This window comes from Neodiprion lecontei, chromosome 3, assembly GCF_021901455.1.
Source record: "Neodiprion lecontei isolate iyNeoLeco1 chromosome 3, iyNeoLeco1.1, whole genome shotgun sequence".
NCBI lineage: Eukaryota > Metazoa > Arthropoda > Insecta > Hymenoptera > Diprionidae > Neodiprion > Neodiprion lecontei.
The window spans coordinates 9527061-9552827 of record NC_060262.1 but is presented as its reverse complement, the minus strand read 5'-3'; the positions used below and the strand labels follow the sequence as shown (position 1 = coordinate 9552827).

Below are 25767 nucleotides of genomic sequence, written 5' to 3'. Positions count from 1 at the left end.
TGTTTCGAAATTTATCGGCGTCACTTTATTGGGGGTCAGGTAAACCGGACGTCTGGCAGCGTGACTCGTGCCCCCGGGTGGCTGTTTCTTAAGTGCGATTCCTGCCCAGTGCAATTAAAAATTCACCACCTACCCCGGACAGGAAAGGCAAGAATCATGTTGGGGAATTATAGGCCGCTCGATATTGTCGGGTTAATAACCGCCTTTCCGTTGACATTCGAGACTTATAACTGCATCCTTCATTGTCGGATTTGGATTATGGACTTTGCCCGGGCTCGTCTATTTGAAGAAGGACAAATTGCCGGAGTATCGAAATAATTAGCTGCGAGGGCACTAAATTCCAGACAAATATTGCTGTAAGGTTGTTAAATAAAGGCCACCGCTGCACACTTCTGGGAAAATGGAGTCATGATGGCTTTTTGGTCAATCCATAATCCTTAGCTGTAATTCAGACCAGAAAGGATTTTGCTTGTTGAAAGGAACGAAGTGAGTCTCTTCGTTGAATGTCGGACCAGATTACCGGCTAAAACTGAGAAAACGAAATTTTTGAAAGTTGAATTTTTAACACAGCGCTTACGGCGGTTTCAGTCTTTTTTTTAACGGTAGTGCTATCACAATTATTATATAAAATTCGTATACCTTGACGAAGAACGAGATAATCGGCCTTAGTTTTTTTCGATCGCGATAAATTTCGACATTCGGTTTCACACAAGTCTCGTATTCGCGGTGTCGCTTTTTCACGAGCCGCTTAACGGCTGGTGCAAAGATTAAAGCCAGCTATCGCGCTTATTCGGCAATTGGCATAAGTGGATTGAACCAGCGTAAAGTATCTATAAGTTGCGTTTCCACGTAGAAAATTTTACTTCATATTCTTGTTGATCGAATAAACAATTGATCGATATAAACGCCTTTACTTTATTCAATTAAAATGTTTGTATAACAGTCACTGTTCACAACAACATTGTGAACGCAACTCGTTGGTCGCGCGCCTTCCAACCCACGCGAGGCAACCAGCCTTGCACACTTTCCAATTACGCGACCCAGAAGAAAGTGTGACGTCACGCGCGCCGCTCACGCCACCCACGCAGCCGAGCGCGTTGCGTAATCAACCAACGTGGTCTCCCGCTGCCAAAGACCAACCGAGGCTGCAATAAGAGACGGCCGATTAGACCGATCGGCAGGACACTTCGGGTTCACCTCGTCCTGACAAACCATACCGACGCTGACGCTTCAACGCTACGCCGACGTTTGACTGACGCTACGACGACACTTTATAAGACAGACCGGACAGCAGAACAATTGCATGACGGATCCTGTTTATCTGGCTGCGGCCAGCCCACCGACAAAAACATCAGCTTCAAATCCGCCAGTCCCTTGGATACTGCATCCGATCGAGATCCCATCACGGCCTCTCACCAGACCTCCAGCCGTGTTACTTTCCTTGCGGGGTGTCCGGAGAGCCCGACTGACTTCACCAAGCTACCACAGACGCATCCCAGCTCCAGTCTCCCCATTTCCCGAGCCGCAACGCTCGTTTGTGTCGACTGCCACCCAGACGACCGACAGTGAGTGGGAGTCTCCTGTAAAGACGGCTGAGAACCGCCGTCCCCCGACACCGCCAAGCTCTCCAGAGAGCCGGTACACTCCGCCACCTAGGACTGAGACTGACCCCCCTCGACGGCCGACATCCTCACTGCAGCCTCCACCGCAATTTAACAAGACAAAAACCATTCCTATTATCACTTGGCAACCTTCACTTTAACTGTACATATGTTAATAAAATAAAAAAAAAAAAACGTAAAAATAAACTCAAAAACCCCAAAACTCATCTTTGACTTCAGCGACCCACACCTTCCACGCGGTTCAGTCGAACTACGAGCTATCAAATAGCGAACAGTCACACAAGTTTCAAAACTTTATTCACGAATTTTTAGCGCGTATTTAAGGCGTTGCGAAAACGTCACCCCGAAATCTGGGACGGCTCGAGGACTTCGCATGGCAGTGTGGAGAAACAAAACCGATTTTAAACCGATTTCTTTGCCCTTCGTTCCTCGAACGTTTGCTCAACCTTAAACCACCCACTGATTCAGGAATGCATTTTGTCTCTCGTACGGCTCAGGTAAGTCATTTATACCCTTGTATCGAGCCCTTTGACTGTGAACAACTCCAAATGACTGAAAACCGACTAATGCCAAATCCAAAACGCGAGCCCATTAAACATCGGGGGGTTGATATTCGGTTTATTCAACGACCGACGCTTAGGTATACCTATACCGATGACTCATATTAGTGTGTTTCCAGGTTTCGGAGCGAAATTTTTCTTGGGCTTTCACTTGTAAAACTCTTTTCACATACAGCCGGAAGGAATCCTCACTAAAAGATATCTCTTATAAAACCAATTTCGAAATATCGCTCTGATAATTCAAAGTTTTCCCTATTTAAAATAACACGCGGAAGATATTAGATTTTTTTTTCTCTAAATTTGTAGAGCATTTGAATTCTCTACAAAAGCATCATGTGAATTTTTACCGTCAAGTTAATATAGTACTATAGTTTAGCCACTATAAATGATGTTCAATGGAGACGAATTTTTACATTACAAAACTGACTTTTTAGCCGAGGCTTCTAATGTTTTTGACCCGTTCAAACCGCGTTTGTTCAGCGGATTTTTTTTTTTTTTTTATATAGAGTATGTGTTAGTTACGGAACATTTCCAAGTTCAAATGCGTATCGTTAAATGCGGCTGAGTGGTAACAGTTTCAAAAAAAAAAAAAAATATTGTTCCCCATGTTACTTAAGTGGGCAAGCTTCAACTTGTGGCAGAGATTTTACTTTTTTTTCTTTGCTACGTACAAGTTTTGTGCACATGATGCAATTGAGTGTGCACTGATGCTACGTAAGCTGGGTTGAAAAAGAAGGAAAGCGAAGCGCAGTTGGCGAGACCCGAGTGCACATCAGTAATGTGCATATAGTGAATATAACGTTATTGTCCCCAATGTTTTAACACCAAGAGTGTAACGCTCGTGAAATTCTCACGAACATTCACTCGCGGTTCCATTTGCAAACGAGTTTTCCACATGATTGATGACAACCGTTACACTGTACAATACACAATTTTTGAATGCGTGGTTGTTTCACGTCAACTGACAATAAGCAGCTGACAATCCTAGTTGAAATTTGTGATTGAACATGTTTTCGATCTCAAAGGACGTGTTGTTTTTGATAAAATTTATTTCTACCAATTTTTCGATTGCACTCAAAAGAAGGATCCGTTGATACTTCGATGAAAACACGGTAACAAATCGATTTCACGATCAAAATGGTTTGTTCGTTGTACAAAAAACGGAGTTTCTCTTCAAAACATCAATCATCATCTTCCGAACAGTTTTCTTATTTTTTTTTTTTTTGCCGAATCAGTACAATGATATTTCTAATTGAATCGACTAAAAAATAAGACAAAATATGTCTTGCCTTATTGGCGATAAGTTGAAGAAGTTCTCTCCGCGTGTGTGAATTCTAAACTTTGGTTTTACCTTGTCTTCTCACCTATTGTTACTTACAATCGTAGCGGCGATTAAAGATTTGAAAATTCATCTTCGAGCTAAGAAGGGCCAATCTGGCAGCCTTCTTAATTTTGAATTCCACAATTCTGACAGTTTTACGCAGTGCGATCTGGATGACGCTAATGCGGCGACCTGATCGGCGGCAGTAGTGGAGATCAGCGTATCGTCGGGCATCGTGGAACATTCGAATAGAAAGAAATGTGAAACGGAGCTTCGAAAGGCCCGCTTAAGTTTGATCGAATTCAATTTTACCCAAAGAATAATCTCGCAACATATGGCACATGTTTTTAAACCTACTATCGACATTTTTTTTTTTTTCATCAAAAAAGTTGAATTATTCATGTTATTACAGTCAAATTGACACCGCTTCTCGGATGAGAAGAGATATTATCTATCGAATCGGTCACTCGCGTACAGAGTTTGAGCCATTGATTAAAAATTATGCACACTCACAACTCTTTCCTGCGGCAGGTGAAATAATAAATCGCGCATGCAGCGATCGCCACAGAATATTGTTGGGAATTTTCCTGTAAATAGAATTGGCTTTTTCTTTAAAAAAGTTAAGCGATCTGTCAGAGTTGGTGTTGCATACTTTTCCACGTTTTATAATTCCCCTCGATTTTCCACTTCCCTCATTTCACCCACGCAGCAGCATCCGTCAATTCTCGTTTACTCGTGATAATTAATCTTGATGAAGATCTCGTATGTATAAATACAGCACTGAGAAGAATTTCATTTCTTACGTGAGCTAATATAAGAGCAAAAGGTGCACTCCGCGTCATTACGCCATTCTTCCAAATGGATTGGCTTATCTTACAATTGAATCCAACCGCTCTCCGATTACACGGCATTATCTTCATTCAGCCAGGCGTTACGGATTTTTTTTTTGCCTTATTTTTTTCTTATCTTTGGTCTAGTCGAGTTGAGGGAAGACTCTGTCGGTAGTCAAGCGACGTAATTTAGTCAGGCTCTCCTGCTGCCTCTCGTTGCCTGGTAAGACTGTTGGGCAAATTTTGTGACGTCACTGAACTAGCCCAAGTTTCAATTTAAATCATCACAGCGGGTCACGTCTGATGAATGAATCAAGATTTTAGTTTGTGCCAGGAAATTAATTCATGCAGCAATAATTACACAGTCGAGCATTGTGTTGAAAAGAGTAAACGTTAAATCGACGAGTAGGTTTTTTTTTTCACAGAATACAATATCACGGCGGATTATATACTTGATGTACATCAGTCCCCCAGCATTCCACGAAAACAGGGTGAGGTAATTGAATTCCACTTATTTTCAGTTGGAAGCCTTTCAACTTTCTATCGTGGTAATACCCTCCGAGTGGAAAGTGGGCAGTGCGATTCATTCGATATAGATGCTCGTTATTAGATCATGTTTTTCTTCCTCCGTTCAGTTCAAAGAAACCGTAACGCTGATAGGAATTACAAAAATAATTTTAATGGCAAGAATGGGATCCTTCGTTACGTTAATACGTTTGGAATAAGTAAACTTTTGAAGCCTTGAAGCTTTGAATAACAGTGAAATTCATTTCCAAGCCCCGTTACAATGGAACGTAAATTCATGTTTATTGAAAATAAAGCCCAAGCTTTCAACAACTGGATTTCCATGTCGACTCTGCGGTATTTTTATCGGTACAGAATATTGATACAATTATACAAGGGTGAATTCAATTTAAAAGGGAGATATTTCTCGAATCATTATTCTCCTCGTAATTTTTCGTGCGAAAAAAGTACTCATTTGCATTCGGGCGACGAAAATCAAACTCGCGATTCTTACGCTCACAACCTCATACGCATGGCACTGTTTTTAGAAACTGAAAAAAACGACCAGATTACCCGAAATTGACGTTTTAAGAATCACGCTGTGACTAAAATCATCAGAGTCTGTATTGTTGAAGTTTGGAAGGTTCTTCGAAAGAATTTTTTTCCATAAATTCTTTCTCCAATTCTAGTGATCGCAGACAAAATGAACGTGTATCAGAATGACAAGAAAAAAAATTTGTTTTTTGAAGTCAGTAATCGTTATTAAAAATTGCTAATAACGTAGAAACGGTTTTGTGATTCCATATTTGGATTGAGAAATTTGATTTCCAGTCACGTTCGACGTTTCTGGAAATATAACGAAATTTTTCAAATAACGGAGGCGAAAAATTGATGAATGATAATCGATGACAGCTAATTAAAATTATCAATATCATGACAACGGGTTAATTCATTCACTTTTGAATTTCAGTTCGGTATTTCTAGGGCTAATTCACCGTATAGGACAGAAGATAGAATTTTCATGGCAACTTTAGGAGTTATCACGCCTGCAGCGTATCAGCTTCAACTAAATTCTATTATCGGGTAAAAATTCCCGTCTTTAAATTTGAAATACCAGCAACTGCTTGTCATGCCCTATGATTTGTTACGTTGACAATTGCGTTTCATAATAACTCTTGATTGACATATGAGTAGAAATCGATCATATCCCAGGGTGATATTACCTTAAAGAATTCTGTGTTATAGTCAGTTCTCAGTTTGTCGAAACGTAAATTAAGGTATTTCCAATCAAAGATACCCGCGTCAAACGACGATCACTGGTTTAATCAGCTATAATATGCCGGCTAGCAAACCAATTTCAACACACTTAGGGCCAAAGAACCGAATTTCGGAGATTCCTAACTCTTGCCCAATGAGTGGCATCTGTTTGATTAATTTCTTGGTAAATCCATCGCAATGTGATCACGGTACGCATAATATGGCGAATTTCGCACTCGAACGGATACACGCCTCGCTTTTTCTCCGTCCCAAACATCGAAAGAGAAGCAAGATTTAGTAATCAATTTTTCGCTACTTTTGTCTCTTCAATTATTCCGAAAATAAAGGCGCTGTGCCATGCTCAATTTATCGGCTTGCAATTCGGTATCAGCTGGCCAACGATACCAGCGTTTTTTCCACATCGCACTGAACTTTTTTACGATCTGTCGACGTCGACTGCATCTCACGATCAATCACCATTAGCCTCGCATTAGAAAAAAGGGAAAAAAAAAAATCTATCGTGGTAATTAAATTGATGCGTCGTAGCGATGGAAAGTTTCAGTTTGTCGATTTTGGTCTTTTTTAACGAGCACGGGTTTGTTCGCTATTGAAAATTGATGCGAATTGTTGCGGAATCGACGGTTTCCACGTGGGCTGATTGGGAATCAGGGGTGGAGAAAGATACAAGCTACTGCTGTAGCTAAAAATGAAAAACTCAGGTAAAACAAGCTTGTTCCCGGACCGAGAATAGTATATAGAATAAGAGATAAGAAAAAATGAATTCTGCGCTTCTCCTAACTACTTTGCGACTGTTTCATTCTACTCGCTCGTTCGCAGTCAGGTTATACCAACGTCTTTCACCTTTGTCTCGTGAAATGTCTGAGAATGAAGCCTTTCGCATCGTCGGTTTCTTCTTTTCACCTCGAGTATAATCATATATTTTTTGAGAAAGTAGATATCGACACAAAACAGTAGTCTGCGTTTCCAGGTGTAAAAGAATTCGTGATATTTCGGATCTTGCGAAGTGCGACAAAGTATTCATGGTTTATTACCTTCGGAGCTACGACTGAAGAAATAACGTGTCAATTATACGCAACGGGTCTGCCTCAGTAAAGTATAACGAACGTGGAAAACACAAAATGACGTAGTTGTAAATATTTATTGCCTACATGCACTCGTTCCTTACCTTGTATTGCAATAAAATTGCAAGTGACGCATCGATTGACTCTCGAACTTCAAGGCGTTTTTCGAACGTGTGAATCCTCTGCAAGTTTGAACGAGACCTGAAATCAACTTCAATATTCCCGTCGAATCTATTTTTAGTGAAAATTGACAAGCTCTTTAGTTTTTTATAACATTTATACAAATATTTCTACGATTATGGATAAACTGAAACGAGTTGGAATTATTCTGAATCTTCATAATCCGTGTACCTAATAAATTCGAAAAACAATGTAAAAAAGGGAATCACAGCAAGACGGAATTTTATATCATAGATACAGAATGGAAAGTCCAAAAATTAATTTGGCAATGTTTTTTCATTTTTACGATTAAACAAATATTGGAGCAAATACGACGCTGCTTAAAAACTAGAACGACACAGCGTCGCCCATGTGAAAGTATTTCAATTCGTGTTACAAAATCAGCAAAGACCAATTCCTCCTTACAACATTCGAAATGATTTTTCCTTTTGGCGACACAGGAAAAAACAACACGACTCGATTATTCCGTGTTTTTTTCCTCTGTAAAGACATAAAAATTGAATTTATTTTTCTTCACGCAGAGACTCAACTTATGCCTGGTTAAATATCACCTCAGGCTTTGAAGGCGAGAGACAAATTTCGTTTGACTTTACTCCAAGTAGTAGTTAGACAAGTCTCGAGGAACTTGGGAACGCTGCGGGACCTCTCGGACGTTTCGGTTTATGGTATCGGATCTGTGTAATTAGATTTTTGGAACGACCGTTCATATGCCTGGTCAGGTAAGAAAGGCTCTTTTCGCGGTATTCCGTCTGCATTGATTAACCGGTCAACCACATGAAATTATATCCCAGTCTTCGCAGGCCTCAAGTTCCATCGTATTCGATTTGGCCAATTTGTCGCCAGCGATGGCTTACGTGACAAATTCCACGTGCCCTATGAAGGCAGCTGCGGCGATGCATCGATTCGGGAAAGGTTTAATTTTTAATATCTGATTTATCAAGCCGCCTCGAATTATTAGCACACGTATTATTCTATCTTATGATCTCGCAAAATATTTTTGCAATCAACTTGAGGATTTATTTGAGGCAAATTAATTATCAGGTTCACAGATATTTCCGGTGCTTTAAAAAAATTCTCCCCAGTTGTGGAGTAACCAGATATTCATATTCACGGTGTGCCGAACTGCTCGATCAATGTCGATGTGTGGTTCAATCAAGGATTCATTCACCGGTTGGCTGGTAGAAAAATAATGATAATTGGACGGATTGGATTACATTTTTTTTTTTAACAATGGTAACCAATCTTCCGATTGAGACTAAACACTCGGCACGTGGCGAATTTTTTAGATAAAAATAAAGCTTGGCACGATTCGAAACCTGTTGATTGGTTTCCAACTACGTGCTTCGAAACTTTGAGAACTCTCACGTTTTTCTCCCCCAATCTATTTCGACGATAAGAAAATCGAGCAGCGTGCATCCTCTTAGGTTTGTCGACGCGTCCTAAAATCGTATAAAAAAGTTGTAACAATTATTTGGTTATTTTTCAGCAAACAATTCTACTTCGATTAAAGCTTAATGAAAAACGTGTAAAACATCCAACAACATTTCCACCGTCAACAACGCGTCGAATATAATTTTTCTCCGTTATTTATTCCTACTTCTTTCTCTTCTTGATATAAATTGTAACGGTTTCGGTATAAATCAACAGCTGTTTCGATCGCCGTACCTACGATTCTCCATAATGAACACCAAGCGTTACAGCTCGTTCCGAAACGAACCTGGCTAGAAAAAGGTAAAGTAGTGGGAAATCCGCCCTTTTCTAAAAGCGAAACGCCCACGTGGAACGGTGAAATTCTATTTGCCGGCGTCCAAGACTTGCCAAATTTTGAGTACCGACCCCCCCCCACTCCCCCTGCAAGTCCTGACTATTAAATGCACCTGCAATTGCTAACCTGGATCACTTGCCAAAGTGAACTCCATCGAGTAAGACGTGTTTGAGAGAACCGAATCCGAGCGCTGATTTTGAGTGTTAAATTACTCGCGAAAAGTTTAAAGTAAAATAAAGCTTAAAGCAAAATAAAGTTTGAATTTTTTCGAACCTATTGCAAACCTAGTTTTTACTCTCGAATTACTTCCGCGTTTAAATCAGAAAATGATGTCTTTTCGTCATCACGTGAAAAGTAGGGGCTCCGACAAAGTAAGTAAACTTGTATCTCATTTCGCAAATTCTAAACTCACCATCAAATTAAAAGTATTCTGTGGCAAGGAATTTATAATTATTGCTTCTTGTTTTTTTTTTTTTTTTTACATTTATTAACGCATCGCTAATCACGGTGACGTTGGATCTTAACTCTCCTGTTCCTCGATTCAAGTTGTTCCTGTCTTAATTCGAAATTTCACTGTTTCGCAGGTTCGGCAGAACACAAATACCAGCGATAATTATGGGAAGCCGACGATACTCGAGACCGGACCTGATGGATCTTCGAATCTCCCGAAGAAAGAAGATCAAGCTGGACGATATTCGTCGAGCACGTCGTTGTTCGCTAAGCCGATGAAGCATCATCGTCATCGTGAGCCGGAAGCGAACGTGGATTTCGCCAAGGCGTCGACCAGTCGGGAGGTCGAGGACGGGGAAAAAGAAGTCGGCCAGAATGGGAAATCGTCGACAAAATCGCCGGTCAAGAAGACGATGAGCTTTGTGAAGCGGCTCGTCCTTGCATTCGACCGAATTCAGAGCTTGCACTGCGATGAAATCAACGAATCGTCCAGTGTTTACGACGATGGACCCTTAATGGCCTACGATAGTACCGGAACAATCCGGAAGCGAAAGACCAGCGAAACCCCGAAGGACGTTCCTTCCGACGAATCGCTCGCGGAGAAACCGATTCAGTCCGCGGTGGTGGTAAAAACGAAGCCGAAGATCGTAGGGGCTTTCTTGAAAAAACCAATTGAGATCGACGAAACGCCGGTAGACTGGATACCGATAACAGGCAAGACGCTCCCGCGTAAAAAATCGTTCAAGAAACTTTTGGCCATGCTGACCGGAAGAAGCCTCGAGGAACGGACCACCGCAAAAAGGGTCGTCTTTGCGTCTCAAGACAACCTCGTCGAGGAGATTCAGACTTCGGAAAACGAGGACGAGGAGTCCAGCTCGACGTCATCGGAGGCCTCGACCCTCGTTCCCTTTACCCTGACGATGACGAAGCAAGACACCGAGGTTTTTGAATCGGCCCACTTAGACTGCTCGTTCTCGACATTCGCCAAGACTTCACCGGTGAAAATCGAAAAGCCCGGCGAGTCCTCGCGGCCGAAGCTGCGGTTCGTCGACGCGGAACCGATCGTCTCTGAAAGATTTCGCTTCGACTCGGGCTACGTATCGAGCTATTCGATCAGCGACGAATCCAACCAAGAGAAGGGCCTTGTCGCCAGAAGGGTTCGCCGGATCGGTAAGCAATTCGCCAAGATTCCGAAGCACCCTCTCGCTCGATCCGACCCGTGGCTTCACAAGGAATACCGTCACTGCGATCGGTTCAGTGGCGGAACCGTCGAGATGAGGAACCGGCAGGAGGAGCCGATCTACGACGTCCCAATGGCCAGACCGCAGTCTGAGCCCACCGTCTCTGACGAGTCGGTTTCGATCGACGGGAAGCACGCTGCTCCTCCTGTTCGAGGGGCATTTTCCGGTTTTTACGGTTCTCTCGTCGAGGAGGTGCCTCATTACGCGACGATCAAGCCGAGGTGTGCCAGCCCTCGTTCCAGCATGGAGAAACTTCCAGGAAATCCATCTGAGATTTCGACACAAGAGGAAATCGAGGAGAAATATGTTAGCTGCAGCTCCAACGATGCGGCCGCTCGTTCGTCATTCGTTATCTCGATGTACATCTAGTTGCGAAGCAGGTAGTATTTCATTTATAAACTGTCGTAGAGCCTTGTTAACGTATAAGAATACAAGATGCCGGGGTTATAAGTAAATGATTAAATTACGATGCTTCGTTCAAGATCGATTCAAAATAGAGGTGCTGAAAATTTAATGGATTCGTTCGATTTCACTCAAGTGTATGATTTTCACTAGAAGCATAGGCAGCTAAGCTTTTTCTTATGATTACGGTATTCTTTCGCTTTCATTTATTTGTTTTTTAACTCTGCGGATATAATAATTTTATAAGTATTATGAAGGATTATTTTACGACAAAATTAGAATATAGCATTTTTGCACAGCAAAATTTTTGAGACTGAATTACACAAGTCCCAAATCACATAATCGATCTATAATACGGAATTCGAATAAGCAATCAACACAATTGGTTTTATTCGTTAAAAGTCCGATGAGCGCATACCAGACGATTTAGACAGATTCTTCCTTGCGTAAATTTATCGAAATTACTTTGAGTTGGTCACGAATTGCTTGTATTTGCTGGTGATTTTGCAGATTCTCTTCAATCGAGTGAAAAATCATGTAACAAATAAGTTTAGAAAATGCCGATCAATTGCTTTGAATAATTTTTGAATGCAATCCAGTGGTTTTTGGCATGGGTAAAATATTTATTCGAGGATAATGTGTGTACGAGTACTTACTTAGCGGTCGGATAGTATACGTACTTTTTCAAGAAATCGTAGACTTGTTTAAAACAAGTGTTTACATCCGACTCGTTTTTCTTGCTAATCATTACTTCCAATTATATTATGTGTAGAATATAATTTCGAGAGTGAGATTTTCAATCTTATACAATTATGTGTGTTCTATTATGTGTTTTGAATTGTACATCGTTTCACTCGAATAAGTATTTCCACTCTCGCTCTGAGCCCTGAAGAACCGATAGCACTGATCCGGCTAATTAATACAAGCAATAAAAATAAGTGTCAAAGTTTAGTCGAACTGCTCGTTTTCGTCAATTTGTGTGACTTTAATCGAGACAAACGACGGCGAATAATCGAACGATCGAATATTTATTCAAAAACTTTTGCTCGAAATTAGTTTTTAGATTGCGAAAACAATTTTCGATGCAAAATTTCCTCGAATAAATTTAATACGCATAATAACTGTACGATAATTTGTTTCATGTGTTATTATTTCATCTCATGTATCATTCGTAATATATGTATCACCCAACTATAGGATTTGTTTGACAATCAAATTTACCTTCTATTTGATGTATACTTCCATGAATAAATTTATACTGTACTTGCAATTTTTGTACCTTTTTTTGTGTGATATTTCAGGAATTCCACCTTTCCCAACCGAATTAAATTTCAGATCGGTTGGTACGATTAATATCGAATTTATGGCTGTCGAATCGTAAATAGTTCCGCAGCTAATTCGCGTTGCTCAGAGCCTACAAAAGAGGATAAAATGAGAATATTCATAATCCATTATCCTTTTACGAGACGAACGCTCTCGGAAAAGGAGCGTTTTCGCAATCAGATCACCCTTGGCGTTCAGAAAATTTCGACGTCAAGTCGAGATGTTAATAATATGAAATTCAGCATTACATTCATATGCCGCAGCTTAATCGTATATTTATATGCTTAAAACCGAGTAACAATTCAATAATATTTGCGGGATAAAATAAAATGTTTAATTAATATTGAAGATCGCTGGGAGACTAAAGCTCCCCGTATGTGATAATCCATGGATATTGATGCCATCGTTGAGCATTAATCGCTAGCCTGTGGTTACTAATTAGCATTTAATTAATTAAATCGGGTTCCGTTCGATCAAAATAACGAACAAAGTTTAACGAGCATTCCTTGCGGTGATAAGTTGAAGACCCAGCCGTGTCAGGGTTCATTTTTATACGTAAACTTCACCGCTCGATGAATAAATCAATCGTCATTCTCACCGATCAGTGATACAACAATTGCGATTTTACACTTCCCATCTTTTGATTTATAAATGTTAAAAACACAACATGCTGTAATCATAATAATTTCTAGTTTTTCTCTGATTCAGAGTTCTATTCTAATATGCGCGAAGAGAAACTATCCGAGTGAAAATAAAATAAATTGACCCTGAAATTGTTTTGCAATCCGGATTGTTTAAAAAGTAATTACTTCGGTAATAATACGCCGCAAAAGCGTGACGGAAGTAGTAATTAACTCCAGCGTGACGTTTCATCGTAAATTAATGTTGCGGGCTGCATATTTTCATTATATTTGCGCAGCAACACAAAATCAAACTACGGCCAGGAATTTTGCATTTACAGGGACTTTGGCCTGGCGCCGTCAATTTATATTTTACGCATCCACAAAGGTAGCGTTACGCGAATTGTGTTTGATACACAAAGTTATACACGCAGTGATGCGTTGATTACCGTCATCAAGGGGCGAGAAGCTTCGCTAATTAACCAACAATGGCAGCGGAGAATAGCTGTGTTGATTCTGAGTTAATTCAAAGAACTAGAGCCTATGTAATTGAGGAAATTGTACACTTGGGGACCACAATTTTTTTTAAATTTTTTTACAGGTTGGTTCTATCCGTCGAATGATTATTAAATTAGTAAATTGATAAATACCGCGGTGCTTACCTTAAAAATCCAAAGAAAATGGATTAAAATCGTAAACAGGAGCTTTTCACTTGAAACCTGCAACTCAATTTACAGTTACTTGAGCCGAATTTATAAACTCGAAGGTGAAGCGAAGCTTTGTATTTTTTCTGGCTGGTAAATTATTTTTAAAATTGATTGCCCCTCCGGTGGATTCGGTGAAAAATAGTTTCACGTACAACCGAATGATCATCAATTTATTATAAATGGACGAACCGCCGAGTAAGTGTTGCGAAAGTTTCGCATCCGTTTCGGCGATGAGTTGGATTACCTCGGGTACGTTCCACTAAACGCCCGCAACGATTGTAACACCCTCTGTATCGTTCCACCTATGGCTCGTGGCCGTCGCGAGCGATCGTTCGACGTCATAGATGACGTCACTGTTCGCGACCACATCGCGCCCACATCGCCCACAAAATATTGGTGGGTCAGAGTGGGCTTTCACTAAAACGTGGCGGGGATTGGAAAAACACAACAATGGTGACGAGACCGATCACTTTGTATAATCCGGAAAGTGACACTGCAGTCGAAGTAGTAGTATCAGTGGAGGATGCTACGCGTGCCGAAAATGGTTAGTGGCCCCTTAATTTTAAAGATAAAATATAATTTTCAATCGAATAACTTTGGTTTGGAAAAAAATTGCGTTTTTCTTATCCTAACCTCAAATAGAACTTTTCGTTGTGTGCGTCATTCTATTTGTTGAAAAAAATGAAACTCATCACATTTTCTCAATATCAATATAAATAATTATTTGAGATTTTGTTTCATTCAATTCCAATTATTTCTTGCGATAGATGTGTTCATGAACGGTCATGTATTTTCATTGTTTCTAATACATTTTCTAACGAACTGAGTTTTTTTATTCCAGATTTACACTTTGCAACGGCACTAATAAATGGTGCATTAAAAGAAAAGGCCGCATCGATTTTTCAATTGCAGCAGGACGATGCTGACAATACTGCTAGTGGTACGCAAGCTCTATTTTCTATTAAACAATTTAAATATGCATACATATATACAAATGGTTTAAATGCGTAAAATCTGTAACAGTTTTTATGGCGTACCTATTGAAGAGTCAAAAATAAAGTGGTTATTACATTGTCGTTATTTTTGATTTAGCAAATATAGAGGGTCCCTCGGAATCAGCGCAGCAGGGTGATGCTGTTACCTGCGAAGAGAGTGGTACGTCAATCAGTCTGTGGTATCTAGACCATATTACCCAAATAAATTAATGCAAACGATAATTTCGAAAATGCTGTATGCCTTCTAGGATTATATCGTTGGAGTACAGAGATGGTGCTCTTACTCCTGGATACGTACACAGAGAGCGAGGAGAAATTTTCGAGCGGGAAGTTTTCCCAAAAAAAAATTTGGGAAGACATTGCACAAAGTATGAAAAGAAAAATTCCGCTGATCACTGGACCTCAATGTGCCGCGAAGATGAGGAGTTTGAAAAAAACATATACGAGTAAAAGTGTGAAAGACCATAATAGCAAAAGTGGCAATGACAGACGAACTTGGCTATTTTATGAAGTAAAAACAAAATCTATATGTTTTTATATTTGTTTTCTAAACTTATTTTCATTCTTGGATTAAATGATATGCTCATTCCTCTGTAGAAAATGGACACTATTTTCCATGCAAAAGCCTGGGCTTCACCAGTTGCAGTAGCGTCTTCGTCAGGAGTCTCCTCACAAAGAACTCAGGAGTCAGAGGGCGAAGTGTCATCCGGTATGTTTATTAATTTCATTGCTATGCAACTAGTTGCTACTCCAAATTTTGTAGACATTTTTCATTTCTCAGATTTATCCTCGAGCCGGAAGGCACAAGAAAACGTGGCATCCCTCTTGAAAAAGAGACTCCGACAGAAATCGGAAGAGGAGGAAGCGCGTGCCAAACGACATAAAGAGCGCTTGGAAATCGATTAAAAGATGCTTGCGTTACTTTCGAAATTAGTTGATAAGAAGTAATTAGTTTTAGCGATGAAGTTCAGTTTTTCACGTGTTAAGAGAGATTATATAACTGTTTTTGAAGAATGAAAAGTAAATCTAATAGTGTAAGTTGTACTTGATGAAATAAAAAATATTTTTGAAATCTTTCAATTTATTTCTTCATATAATATATACAGTGATTCTGTTTGTGATGTAAAAACTCCCCATTCTTTCGGGTTTCCATATTCACAATTGATGTGGTGCTGTCGGGAGGTTAGTACTGTATGACGCCAGAGAATATGGTCTATAAGTTGTTTATTGGCAGAGAAATCCTTTCCTGTTTCCATATTAACAAATAGTAATAATAATGATTATACTCGATATTATCGAAATTTCCAAAATAAGCTATGGAAGATTTTCCATAATCCTAATTCTTTTTTGAATCGGAGCGTTCTGATTCGCTACTTGACGAACATTAGTATTTTCTTGATTTTCGCTGACATTTCGAGGTAACACAATTACGCTTATCTCGTCATTTCTTAATGTACAAATGTTATGAATAACACAACAAGCCACAATATACTCAGCCATCAAATCTACTCTTGTCATTGGCAAGCAATGCAATAAGCTTCTCATACGTCCTTTTAGTAGGCCAATACATCTTTCCACGGCTATCCTGGCTGCGGAATGTCGATAGTTGTAATTTTCCTGTCTCCGAGTTAGGAACCCATTGTCCCGAAAAGGTGTCATCAAATGTTGATGCAGTTCGTACGCGGCATCACCCACGAGATGGCTGTCGGATGGAAACTTTTGGTCATCATTCAAAAATTCAGATACTTCCGATAAGCGGAATACTCTTTGATCATGGATCGATCCAGGATGTCCAGCGTAACAATGTGTTATCAAACATCTGTGGTCGCAAACCAACTAGAAAAAGATATGAATACAAACAAAAACCATACAGACTAAAATAAAACCAACCACAAAAAAGTGGAATCAAATGAAATATAGTAATGAATACCTGGAAATGAACGGAATGATATCCTTTTCTGTTTACGTAATCCCTCTGGTCTTTTTTTCGAGCGTTTATACGAATGTGGGTTCCATCAATAGCACCGATAACTTTGGGAAAACCACTACTTTCTTCAAATCCTCGCATAACTGCGGCAGCGTTATCTCCAGTGGGCCATTTTATAAATAAAGGAGCTCGTTTGAATAATGCACGAGTGACTCTTCGTACAGCTCTGACAGCAGTTGCCCGACCAACATTAAATTGGTCACAAACGGATCTGCAACGAGTTTATTGGAAAAGTAAAGGTAGAAACATAAATGATCCAATTGATACCAACTTCTACCCACAATGTGCTTCAACAATTTTAAAAAAAAAGACAGAACACTTGTAATCCTGTTTTTAACAAAGATCACAGTGTAATTCTATATGTTAAAATCATATCAGAAGTCTCTAAGTAAGGTATAAATCTGATTTCATGCTTAAAACGAATCGTTACCTATATGAATCCGCAGTGGCCATCTTCCAAAGAGCTATAATTAGCTGTGTTTGAGAAGGAATACAAGGACAACCCTTTACCTGTCTTAATAAATCTTGTTGCATCATTCCATGGAGGTATTGAAACGTAGCTCTTGACATTCTGCAAACAATAGTTAATTAGTTTGTATACTAAAATTATATGTGCAAATTAATAATTACAATTTTAAATAAAATTACCTGAAATGACTTAAACTCGTGATCTGTGTAACGAGCGACCACATCATTATAACCTATAATGCGTGGACGTATTTGTCGCTTTCCTCTCACACTCAAAGCAGCGTCCCACATGTCATCAGAACTTGATGAGCTTTCCGAGTCATTATCTCTCATTCGTTTCATCAAAAACGCAACTATAAATTCACGCGAATCCATGCGAACTATTAACTAACGAAAAACGACTATTAACATAACGAATATTAACGCACAACCCCCACAGCTGCGCGTTTCCACTATGCCGCCATATTGTGAGCACACAGCGCTCAAATATGCGTTCCACCTATAACATTTGCCTACAACGCCCGCGGCGTTTTTACGTTAGTGGAACGACAATTTCAGCGGTCGTGGTCGATGGCGTTGCGGGCGTTTAGTGGAACGTAGCCCTCGTGTCCAGTGAAGTCGTGACATTAATATCCGTGGAAAATACGCGAAGGAAACCGCCGCAGGACGACAGCGAATCTCCGCCGAGTGGAAAACATTAATATCAGGTGTCCGCAAGCTCATATAAACTCTGTTTTCGGTTTCCTGCTCTTTCTTCAACCCCCGCATGCTATTCGCTTGTCTCTCAGGCTGCACGATGTTTGCATCTCGCTCTCCTTTCGTGTACTCCCAAGGGCTTAATATTTCCTTGAATAAATTTGACTGAGTTTCCAGCAGCCGACAAAGTGAGAAAAAAAATTAACAACTTTAGACTCCCGGCTTATTTAAGGTAGTCGAACCTTATTTCCCACCCCTGAACACCAACTACGTATATACATATGTACGGTCTAGGTGCTTAGGTAGAGGTTGACCTACGTTGCGCAACCGGGTCTGCAGCTCGAGCGTAAAAACAAAAGCCAGTTAAAGCTTGCAATCTATTTTTGATCCCTGATTATCCCGGGGATCCGCGCCAATCCCGGGAAACTCTTGTCAAGCGTTGCGGAAAATTTATTCCAGTCAAGCTTGCGTCGAGATAAGTTTATGGCTGTACAGGTTATACCTGCTGCGGAGTCCTCAACTTGTGAATAAACAAATTTAATGTCGCGTTAACCAGAAAATGTAATACCGATTACTACAATCATGCTAAATAACTACTTGCACCACTTTCTCTTGCGATTCTACAACTATTTCAACCGTTGTTTGATCAATATTTATTTTACTAAAATTTTTCTCAGTGCGTGCCTCACCTAGACGCGATAGCTTTAAACATCGTTACATTAACAAACAACATTAAAAATTTTTTATACATCATTTCTTATCGTCATTTATATTTAGGCTGATTACCGACACGTGCCGAAATCTTCTACCATAGAGAATCATTGGATCTTACGCAAAGTTGCATGTTAACTTGTATGAAATCGGATTACTCGAATTTTGAAGCACGAAGTTTTCAGTCCAATTTTGATTTTTAATTAAGGCTATTTTCTTCTCACACCTCGAAAAACAATACTAGTCCGTGGCAATAATAACTAAAAATTTGTGTCTAACAAACTGAAAACCAGTTTTTCAGACGCGTTTCTTTAAAAGTTTTTCAAAACTTGCTTCGATAAATTTTTACTTTGCAACCTTTTTTATTACGTATTAATTTTTTCCAAATCAATCCGACAAAGCTGTTCAATTTTGCCAAAAAATGTTCAATTCTAGCGAAATAATTTTAGTCCACAGTCTCGTCGTTTTTTGATTTTTTCAAATATCGTTAAGATTCCGTAGAAGGTACTTGATTTTAACAGGAACTTTATTTAACAGAATTAAAATTGTAGAGAATATTGAGGTTTCGGTTTGATCCGTCTCGTGTCCTGGCTAACAAGCGAATGCCTCCAGGACCGCCTTTCTCCGAGAGCATTCCTCAGGGCTCTCGAGTCGAGTTGTTCCGTAGCGTCAACATCCGATAACCGATCTCGCATGATTTTCTGGCTGAGCCAGTCCTCCTCAAAAATGTTTACTTCAATTCATAGATTTCACACAAGTTTTGAAGCGCCTTTCATACATTGCGCCTTACACACACACACACATACAAAAAAAAAAAAACTGATTTGATCTTGAAAATCGAATTTGCGGGTATTTTGAGTTTGATATTCTTGATCAGCGCATCAAAATACATAAGTATACCAAATTTCGCATTAATCGGAGGTATGTTCTAAACGGAAGTTTATCCTAATTCGATATTTGAAAACAAAAATATTATATCTGAATGAATTCAAATAAATCATTGAATTTAAAAATTCTCTATTAGAAATCATTTCGAATTACCAACATTCAGTCAATTCAAATTAATTAAATAAATAAATAATAAACCTCAACGTCATATAATAAATTCCAATAATCCGTTAGCAATGGATACCTTTTAAAACTAAAAACAGAACGAATAAACTTTCGAGAAACGACAGTTTTTTTCTCGATTACGAATAATTAAGAATTTAATAATCATACGAGTTTTATATTCTTATAAATTTCTAAACTTCGGATTATTATTATTTACTCTCAGGAACAAATAAAATAAGAAAGGAATTCGGATGTATTCCGTTCAAATTAAATGAAGAAGAAATAATAGAATTTAATTACCGTAAGAATCAATAACAACGAAGCGAAAAAAAAAATAATAATTCGAATTGTTTAGAACAAAATCCTCTGTAAAAAAGGTTGGATGCATTTTTATTGTCAGATTTCAAATTAATTAATAATCTTGCCTTAAAGTTTTCTATTCCCTAATTTTTCATCGTTTTTTTTTCAATTTTTTTATTATTAACATTAGTGCAAAAAGTCATGAGAAAAAGTTATGGATAATTGTATCAACTACAAAAAAGCTCTTGACAAAATTCTTGTCAGCCTCACGGTTACGGAGGTAAATAACAAAAACCAATCACTTCCTTAATTTCAAGATGGCGGCCGTTCGCTAACCCTTTCAGACCCGGAAACTGAGTTTCACACTCATGGCCGACCCCCCAGAGAATGAAAAAAAAAATAGCGTTCTACCCAAAATTCTCAGCGAAATCACGCTTTGCCTGGACTAATAATGATGACCGCGACACGCGCTCGTAGAAAAATTAACAATGCTCCAGAACAATAAGAGGTAGGAAGCCGAAAACTCTGAGCAAAACTTCTTCGAAGCATTGTTAAAACGTTGGTGTGATTGAAAAATGAAAACTTCAAATTTCGAAGTACAACTTTTTCAATGTATAGTATAATACGGAATCCTGCATGAAATCTTTGGAAAAAATCGCAATTTTGTTTGTATCCTATATTCAGGATTGTAATTGGGCTTCAAAGTCGCGGAATACATTCAAGTTTGTCGTGTTAAGGTTTCAAAAATAAATATCAATACTGAACAAAGTTACGCCGATTGGAAGTGAGAGAAAAAATATCTTTTGCTTTCACAAAAATGACCTCTCGTGTTTCAGAAACTATTAAAAATTATCAGTAAGGTGTATTTGGGATAAAGATGCGTAATGAAATCAAAACAAGTTGTGATAGCGTTAGACAACTGCATGGTGATCAAGTTGTAACACAGTTAGATAAGTACGAGTATTGTGACGCGACATACAATAATTAAAATGTTCCAACATGTTGTTTACAACAATTTGCTTATTATTGTTTTTATTACAACAAACGCCGGTAGTTGATAAGATTAGAAAACTTGTTTTGGCTTTCATTTTCCGTGCTGTTGAGAAATTGTTTTTTATTCTGTATCTCTGATTATACCGGGCAATGAGCTATTTTCGGCAAATTTAGTTTCCGAAGATAATTAGAAGTGAGGCCTGCGGGGTATTTGCTAATGAATTCGTCCATCTTCTCTTTGTGTAGGCGGCGCCGCGCGGCGTTCAATCGTCCAACAGCCGAAGAAACCGCCAACTCTTCGGCTACGATAGCTGCTGCTACGCACGCCGAGACCCCGCCTGCGCAGGCAGGTGAACCACTCGAGGTCGTATTGAACCTCGACGAACCGAGCACGTCTGGAGGTACTCGCCAAAGCATGTCGACTCCCGAACTGTTACGCATCTTGCAATCAGAAGATGATGATAGCGACGAAGAAGAACTTGGGGACCACGATAACGTTCGCAACAATGATTGCGACATAGAGAGAGCCGCTGCAGTATCCGACTTTGAATGGCCTGAAGAAGATGGCCTGTCCGATTACGAGTTGGTCGTATGTGACGCTGAACCCGACTCGTACCGTTTAGAAGAAGCGCACATCGATGGCCGCCGTATTGTAAACTTGGAGCATCTTTTCACTGATTTCGTCCGGAAATTCGGGAATCACGCACCGGCCCTAAATTGTCCGATGCGTTCCCTGGTAATCGTGGATTCGCGCCGGCAAGGCTTGAAGACACAAGTATTTTTTCAATGCCAAATGTGTCTTTACAAAGACAGCGTCTGGACTGAACCGGAAAATCGTCAATCCACGGACATACATCATAGCGCGGTGGCCGGATGCATAACGAGCGGAATAGGGTATTCAGAATTGGAACAACTCCTTGCAGCGGTTGATATCCCAAACATCTCGCAGCGGACCTATCTGAGGTACGAGAACGATATAACGGTCCAGTTCTTGAATGCCGCCCACGATGGAATGCGAGCTGCTGGAGAACTTGAGAAGGAATTAGCTCTCAAACGAGGTGACGTCGTTGATGGCATCCCTCATATTCCCGTCGTAGCGGATGGTAGCTGGATGAAACGATCTTACCGAACCGTAAAGTACGACTCTGTCTGGAGTTGGAGCGATAGTCGGGTATCATACGCAGAAGGTCCTCTTCATCGGAGTGTGTAATAAATTTTGTGCCACGTGTGAGAAGGCGGCCCGTACTGGGAAGGAACCTACGGAGCACACGTGCTACAAAAATTGGGATCGAAACCGTAGTTCGACCAGCGTGGAGAGTGACGCTATCGTCGACGGATTCACATCCAGCATTGATACGCATGGACTTATCTACTCCACTTTGATCGCCGATGGAGACAGTAGCGTGTACAAGAAGATCTTGGACAGCAACCCGTACCCGAATATGATTGTCAAGAAGGTCGAATGCATCAATCATTTGTTGCGTAATCTGGCAACGAAAATAAAAGACACGCTGAAAAATAAAGGTCGCATAGGGAAATTGCGCCAAGTTGTAGAAGGTAGCGTACTCAGGCTGCGAACTGCCGTATCGAAGGCTGCAAAGTTCAGATCGACGGAAGACTGTCCCACAAGCCTGGAGGCCCGGAAGCTTTCTGGAGATATTTTGAATATCCCGAGCCACGTGTTTGGTGAGCATAAGAAGTGCGCTGAACTGGGCTACTTTTGCGATGGATCGTTGAAAGAAGGCGAAGAAAACCACGTTCCAGCTCTAAAGGCTTTCGGACTGTACGACAAGATACAGGAAGCCTTTTCTAGTCTGAGTTGCTACTCTGACAGCATAATATTAGGCGTAAACAGCAATAGCGTGGAGAGGTACAATTTCATAATTTGCAAATACATCGGTGGTAAACGAATAAATTACGGGGCCAGAGGTTCGTATACCGGAAGATGTGCCACGGCTGTCATACAGTTCAATACTAATAAATCTTTGAGCGTATTGAGTGAAGCTGTCAATGAGGAACCAACAGCGACGTTGAGGCACAAGGAAGAGCGGCGCATTCGGAGGAATTAGAATAAAGCAGCAAGCAGAGACAGGTGTGCCGAGAAACGAAAAGCTGAAAAGAAAAACGACCCAACTGCAACATCGCGAAAAGTTGGACGTTCAAAGACAACCGAAGACTACGGACCTAATTGTCAACGTCTCGACTTATCGGCGGAAGAAAATGCAATAAAAACGCAGTATCACTACGATCAGCTGCTCGAATGGCAAGCGGACCGCGATAAAATTGAACGGACAACAAGGCAGCAAGGACAAAGCGAGCGTTGGCTGTCAATACGGAAAAAGATATTGACTGCATCGAATTTTGGACGCGTGTGTCGCATGCGAAGTGATACATCGTGTAAAAACACCGTCAAATCGCTGCTGTTTCCGACACCGTTGCGGCTTCCTGCTATTGAATATGGCCGGCAATGCGAAGAACAGGCGCGAAAACAATTGGCCACCGAGCGCAATATCAACATCACGGAGTGTGGGTTGTTCATCGATGAGGAGCTACCGTACATCGGCGCGTCGCCAGACGGTATAATCGGCGAGGATGGGATTGTGGAAATCAAGTGCCCGTTTTCCATAAAGAACTTCGCCCCAGAAGAAGCGATCGCACAAAAAAAAGGAAATGTGCATCGTATTTTTGACAGCCGAGGCGAGAACATGAACGAGAGTCACGAGTACTTCTACCAAGTGCAAGGTCAGCTGCACGTCACCCGTAGAAAGTACTGCATCTTTGCTGTTAGGACACCACGAGGTATGAAAAGTATAGTCCTTGAGAGCAACGCCGACTTCTAGTCTAAAAAAATGCAACCCTTCTTAACGAGATTCTATAAATGTTGTATGGTGCCTGAGATCATTGACAGTCGCCTGCTAAGAAATATGGAGATCAGAGAACCACAGTACATTTTAGACGCTCGTCAGGAAAAGGAAAACAGGGCTGCAAGTACGGTAAAGGACCAAGCCAAATAAATAATATTACAGTTACGTTTCCTCGTACCACGTTTCTGATGAATGTACAAATCACAGTTACTTACAGTTGTCCGTAATTTCAATCAAGGGATAGGGTTATATCGTTCTAGCGGGCAGTCGTGTGACAGATAAAAATTCTTCGTGACGAATCTCCCGTGACGTAATTTGTGTAGTACATTTATCGTAGTGCAGGTAATCGTTAGAATACAAAATTCCATACTAATATAATTTCGAGTTTTTCATACAATCAAACTTTCGAATATATCTATCATATGTATTTAGTTGTGAGGTATTTAAAATATTTCAGCCGCCTATGTAGCTGAATTTGTAGTACTGTGCGTGATATTCGTTTGTGAAATATTGGAGATGATCAGAATATTATTTAAATTAGAACCATTTTATGTTATTGAAGTACATAGCCATTACACATTCCTGTTAGCATGCCGCGACGCGTTACGAGAATTCCAGGAAATGATTACATGAATAATGGCATAAAGACATTAGAATCTCTAAACATACTGATGGGAAATATGTTTATCGAGCCTGTCATACGACTGTCAGCTAGAACGACACCCGCTCTCGATTAAAATTACGACCTGCGGAGATTCAGATCGATTACTGGCGCATTAGCGATTTGCCGGTAATCTCTTGTGAATGTTCAAATGATTTGTTATACATTTTTCAAAATATTCAGTAACCAAATTGTATACGTGTTGCAAATTTTTTTTTCTCCGTTTTCTTGATATATAATCATTTTGATTTTTCGTTAGGAGTATGCAGAACAAGAATTTTATCGGAGCCTAGATTCGAATGCTCGGAGGGTTCGATTATTATAATCGTACGCTAATTTTTTTTTTCCGATAATTGGTGAAATTTACACGTGTTGAAATATACCCCAAGTACGATGCAAATATGCGAGAAATTTCAAATCTTGAGAAAATCAAATATTACGACTGTTATCATTTCATTATATAAACCATAAAACGTCAGTTGGGACGAAATTTAGATTCTTGAGTCAGAATTATCATCCTGACAAAAAATGACCGCGTATTTACCAAAACAATGAAAGCTTTTTCGAAGTGATGTATGAGCATGAACAGTCAAAACCTATTTCTACGATTTTTTTTTCCGGAAGCGCCGAGTCATTCAATTTTGTTGCAAAATGAGCGCGCAGTGAACTTGAAGAATCAATATCTCATCTCCGGTTCTATTTGACGTCGAAAAATGATTCACAGCACATTCGCGAGCAGAGAGGATAAGCTTTCGTAGAAAAGTTTGGTTTATCCGGAAACATTGAACATTGTAGTTGTTATTAACGAACGAATTGTTTAATGGTACCATTTTTTGGCGAGGCTTCTACCATTTTATATATTCTGTAAAAAATCTCTCCGATTACAAATAATCCGTCGGGTTTGACGAGCAATTTCCCATTCATATTCATTCCGAATGACCATACATTAGATGTCTGCTATCGGTAGTAAAATATTGAACCCGGTGAAATTAAGAGTGATTTGTAAAAAATTAATATCTTAATTTCAAAAGAATTATCTTGACTTTTCGGATTATTCAAGACGATGAAAATTTTTAATCACACTATTCCATTTCATCAGATTCGACGATTCACTTTCAACATTTTTTGGTATAGTGAGATGGCGCCGACACATGGTTGTAAGAGAACAGAAGAGG

At 39.9% G+C, this 25767-nt stretch overlaps 1 protein-coding gene across 1 annotated transcript; it reads right to left on the bottom strand.

Annotated features, from left to right (window-relative positions):
- Positions 1-16173: 16173 nt before the first annotated feature.
- Positions 16174-17697, bottom strand: LOC124293404 (putative nuclease HARBI1). Its single transcript, XM_046734248.1, has 4 exons — positions 17495-17697; positions 17277-17417; positions 16790-17057; positions 16174-16695 (listed from the first exon to the last, which is right to left on the bottom strand). Exons 1-4 carry the CDS (start codon positions 17539-17541, stop codon positions 16174-16176), a joined length of 978 nt encoding a protein of 325 aa, XP_046590204.1. The 5' UTR covers positions 17542-17697.
- Positions 17698-25767: the final 8070 nt, after the last annotated feature.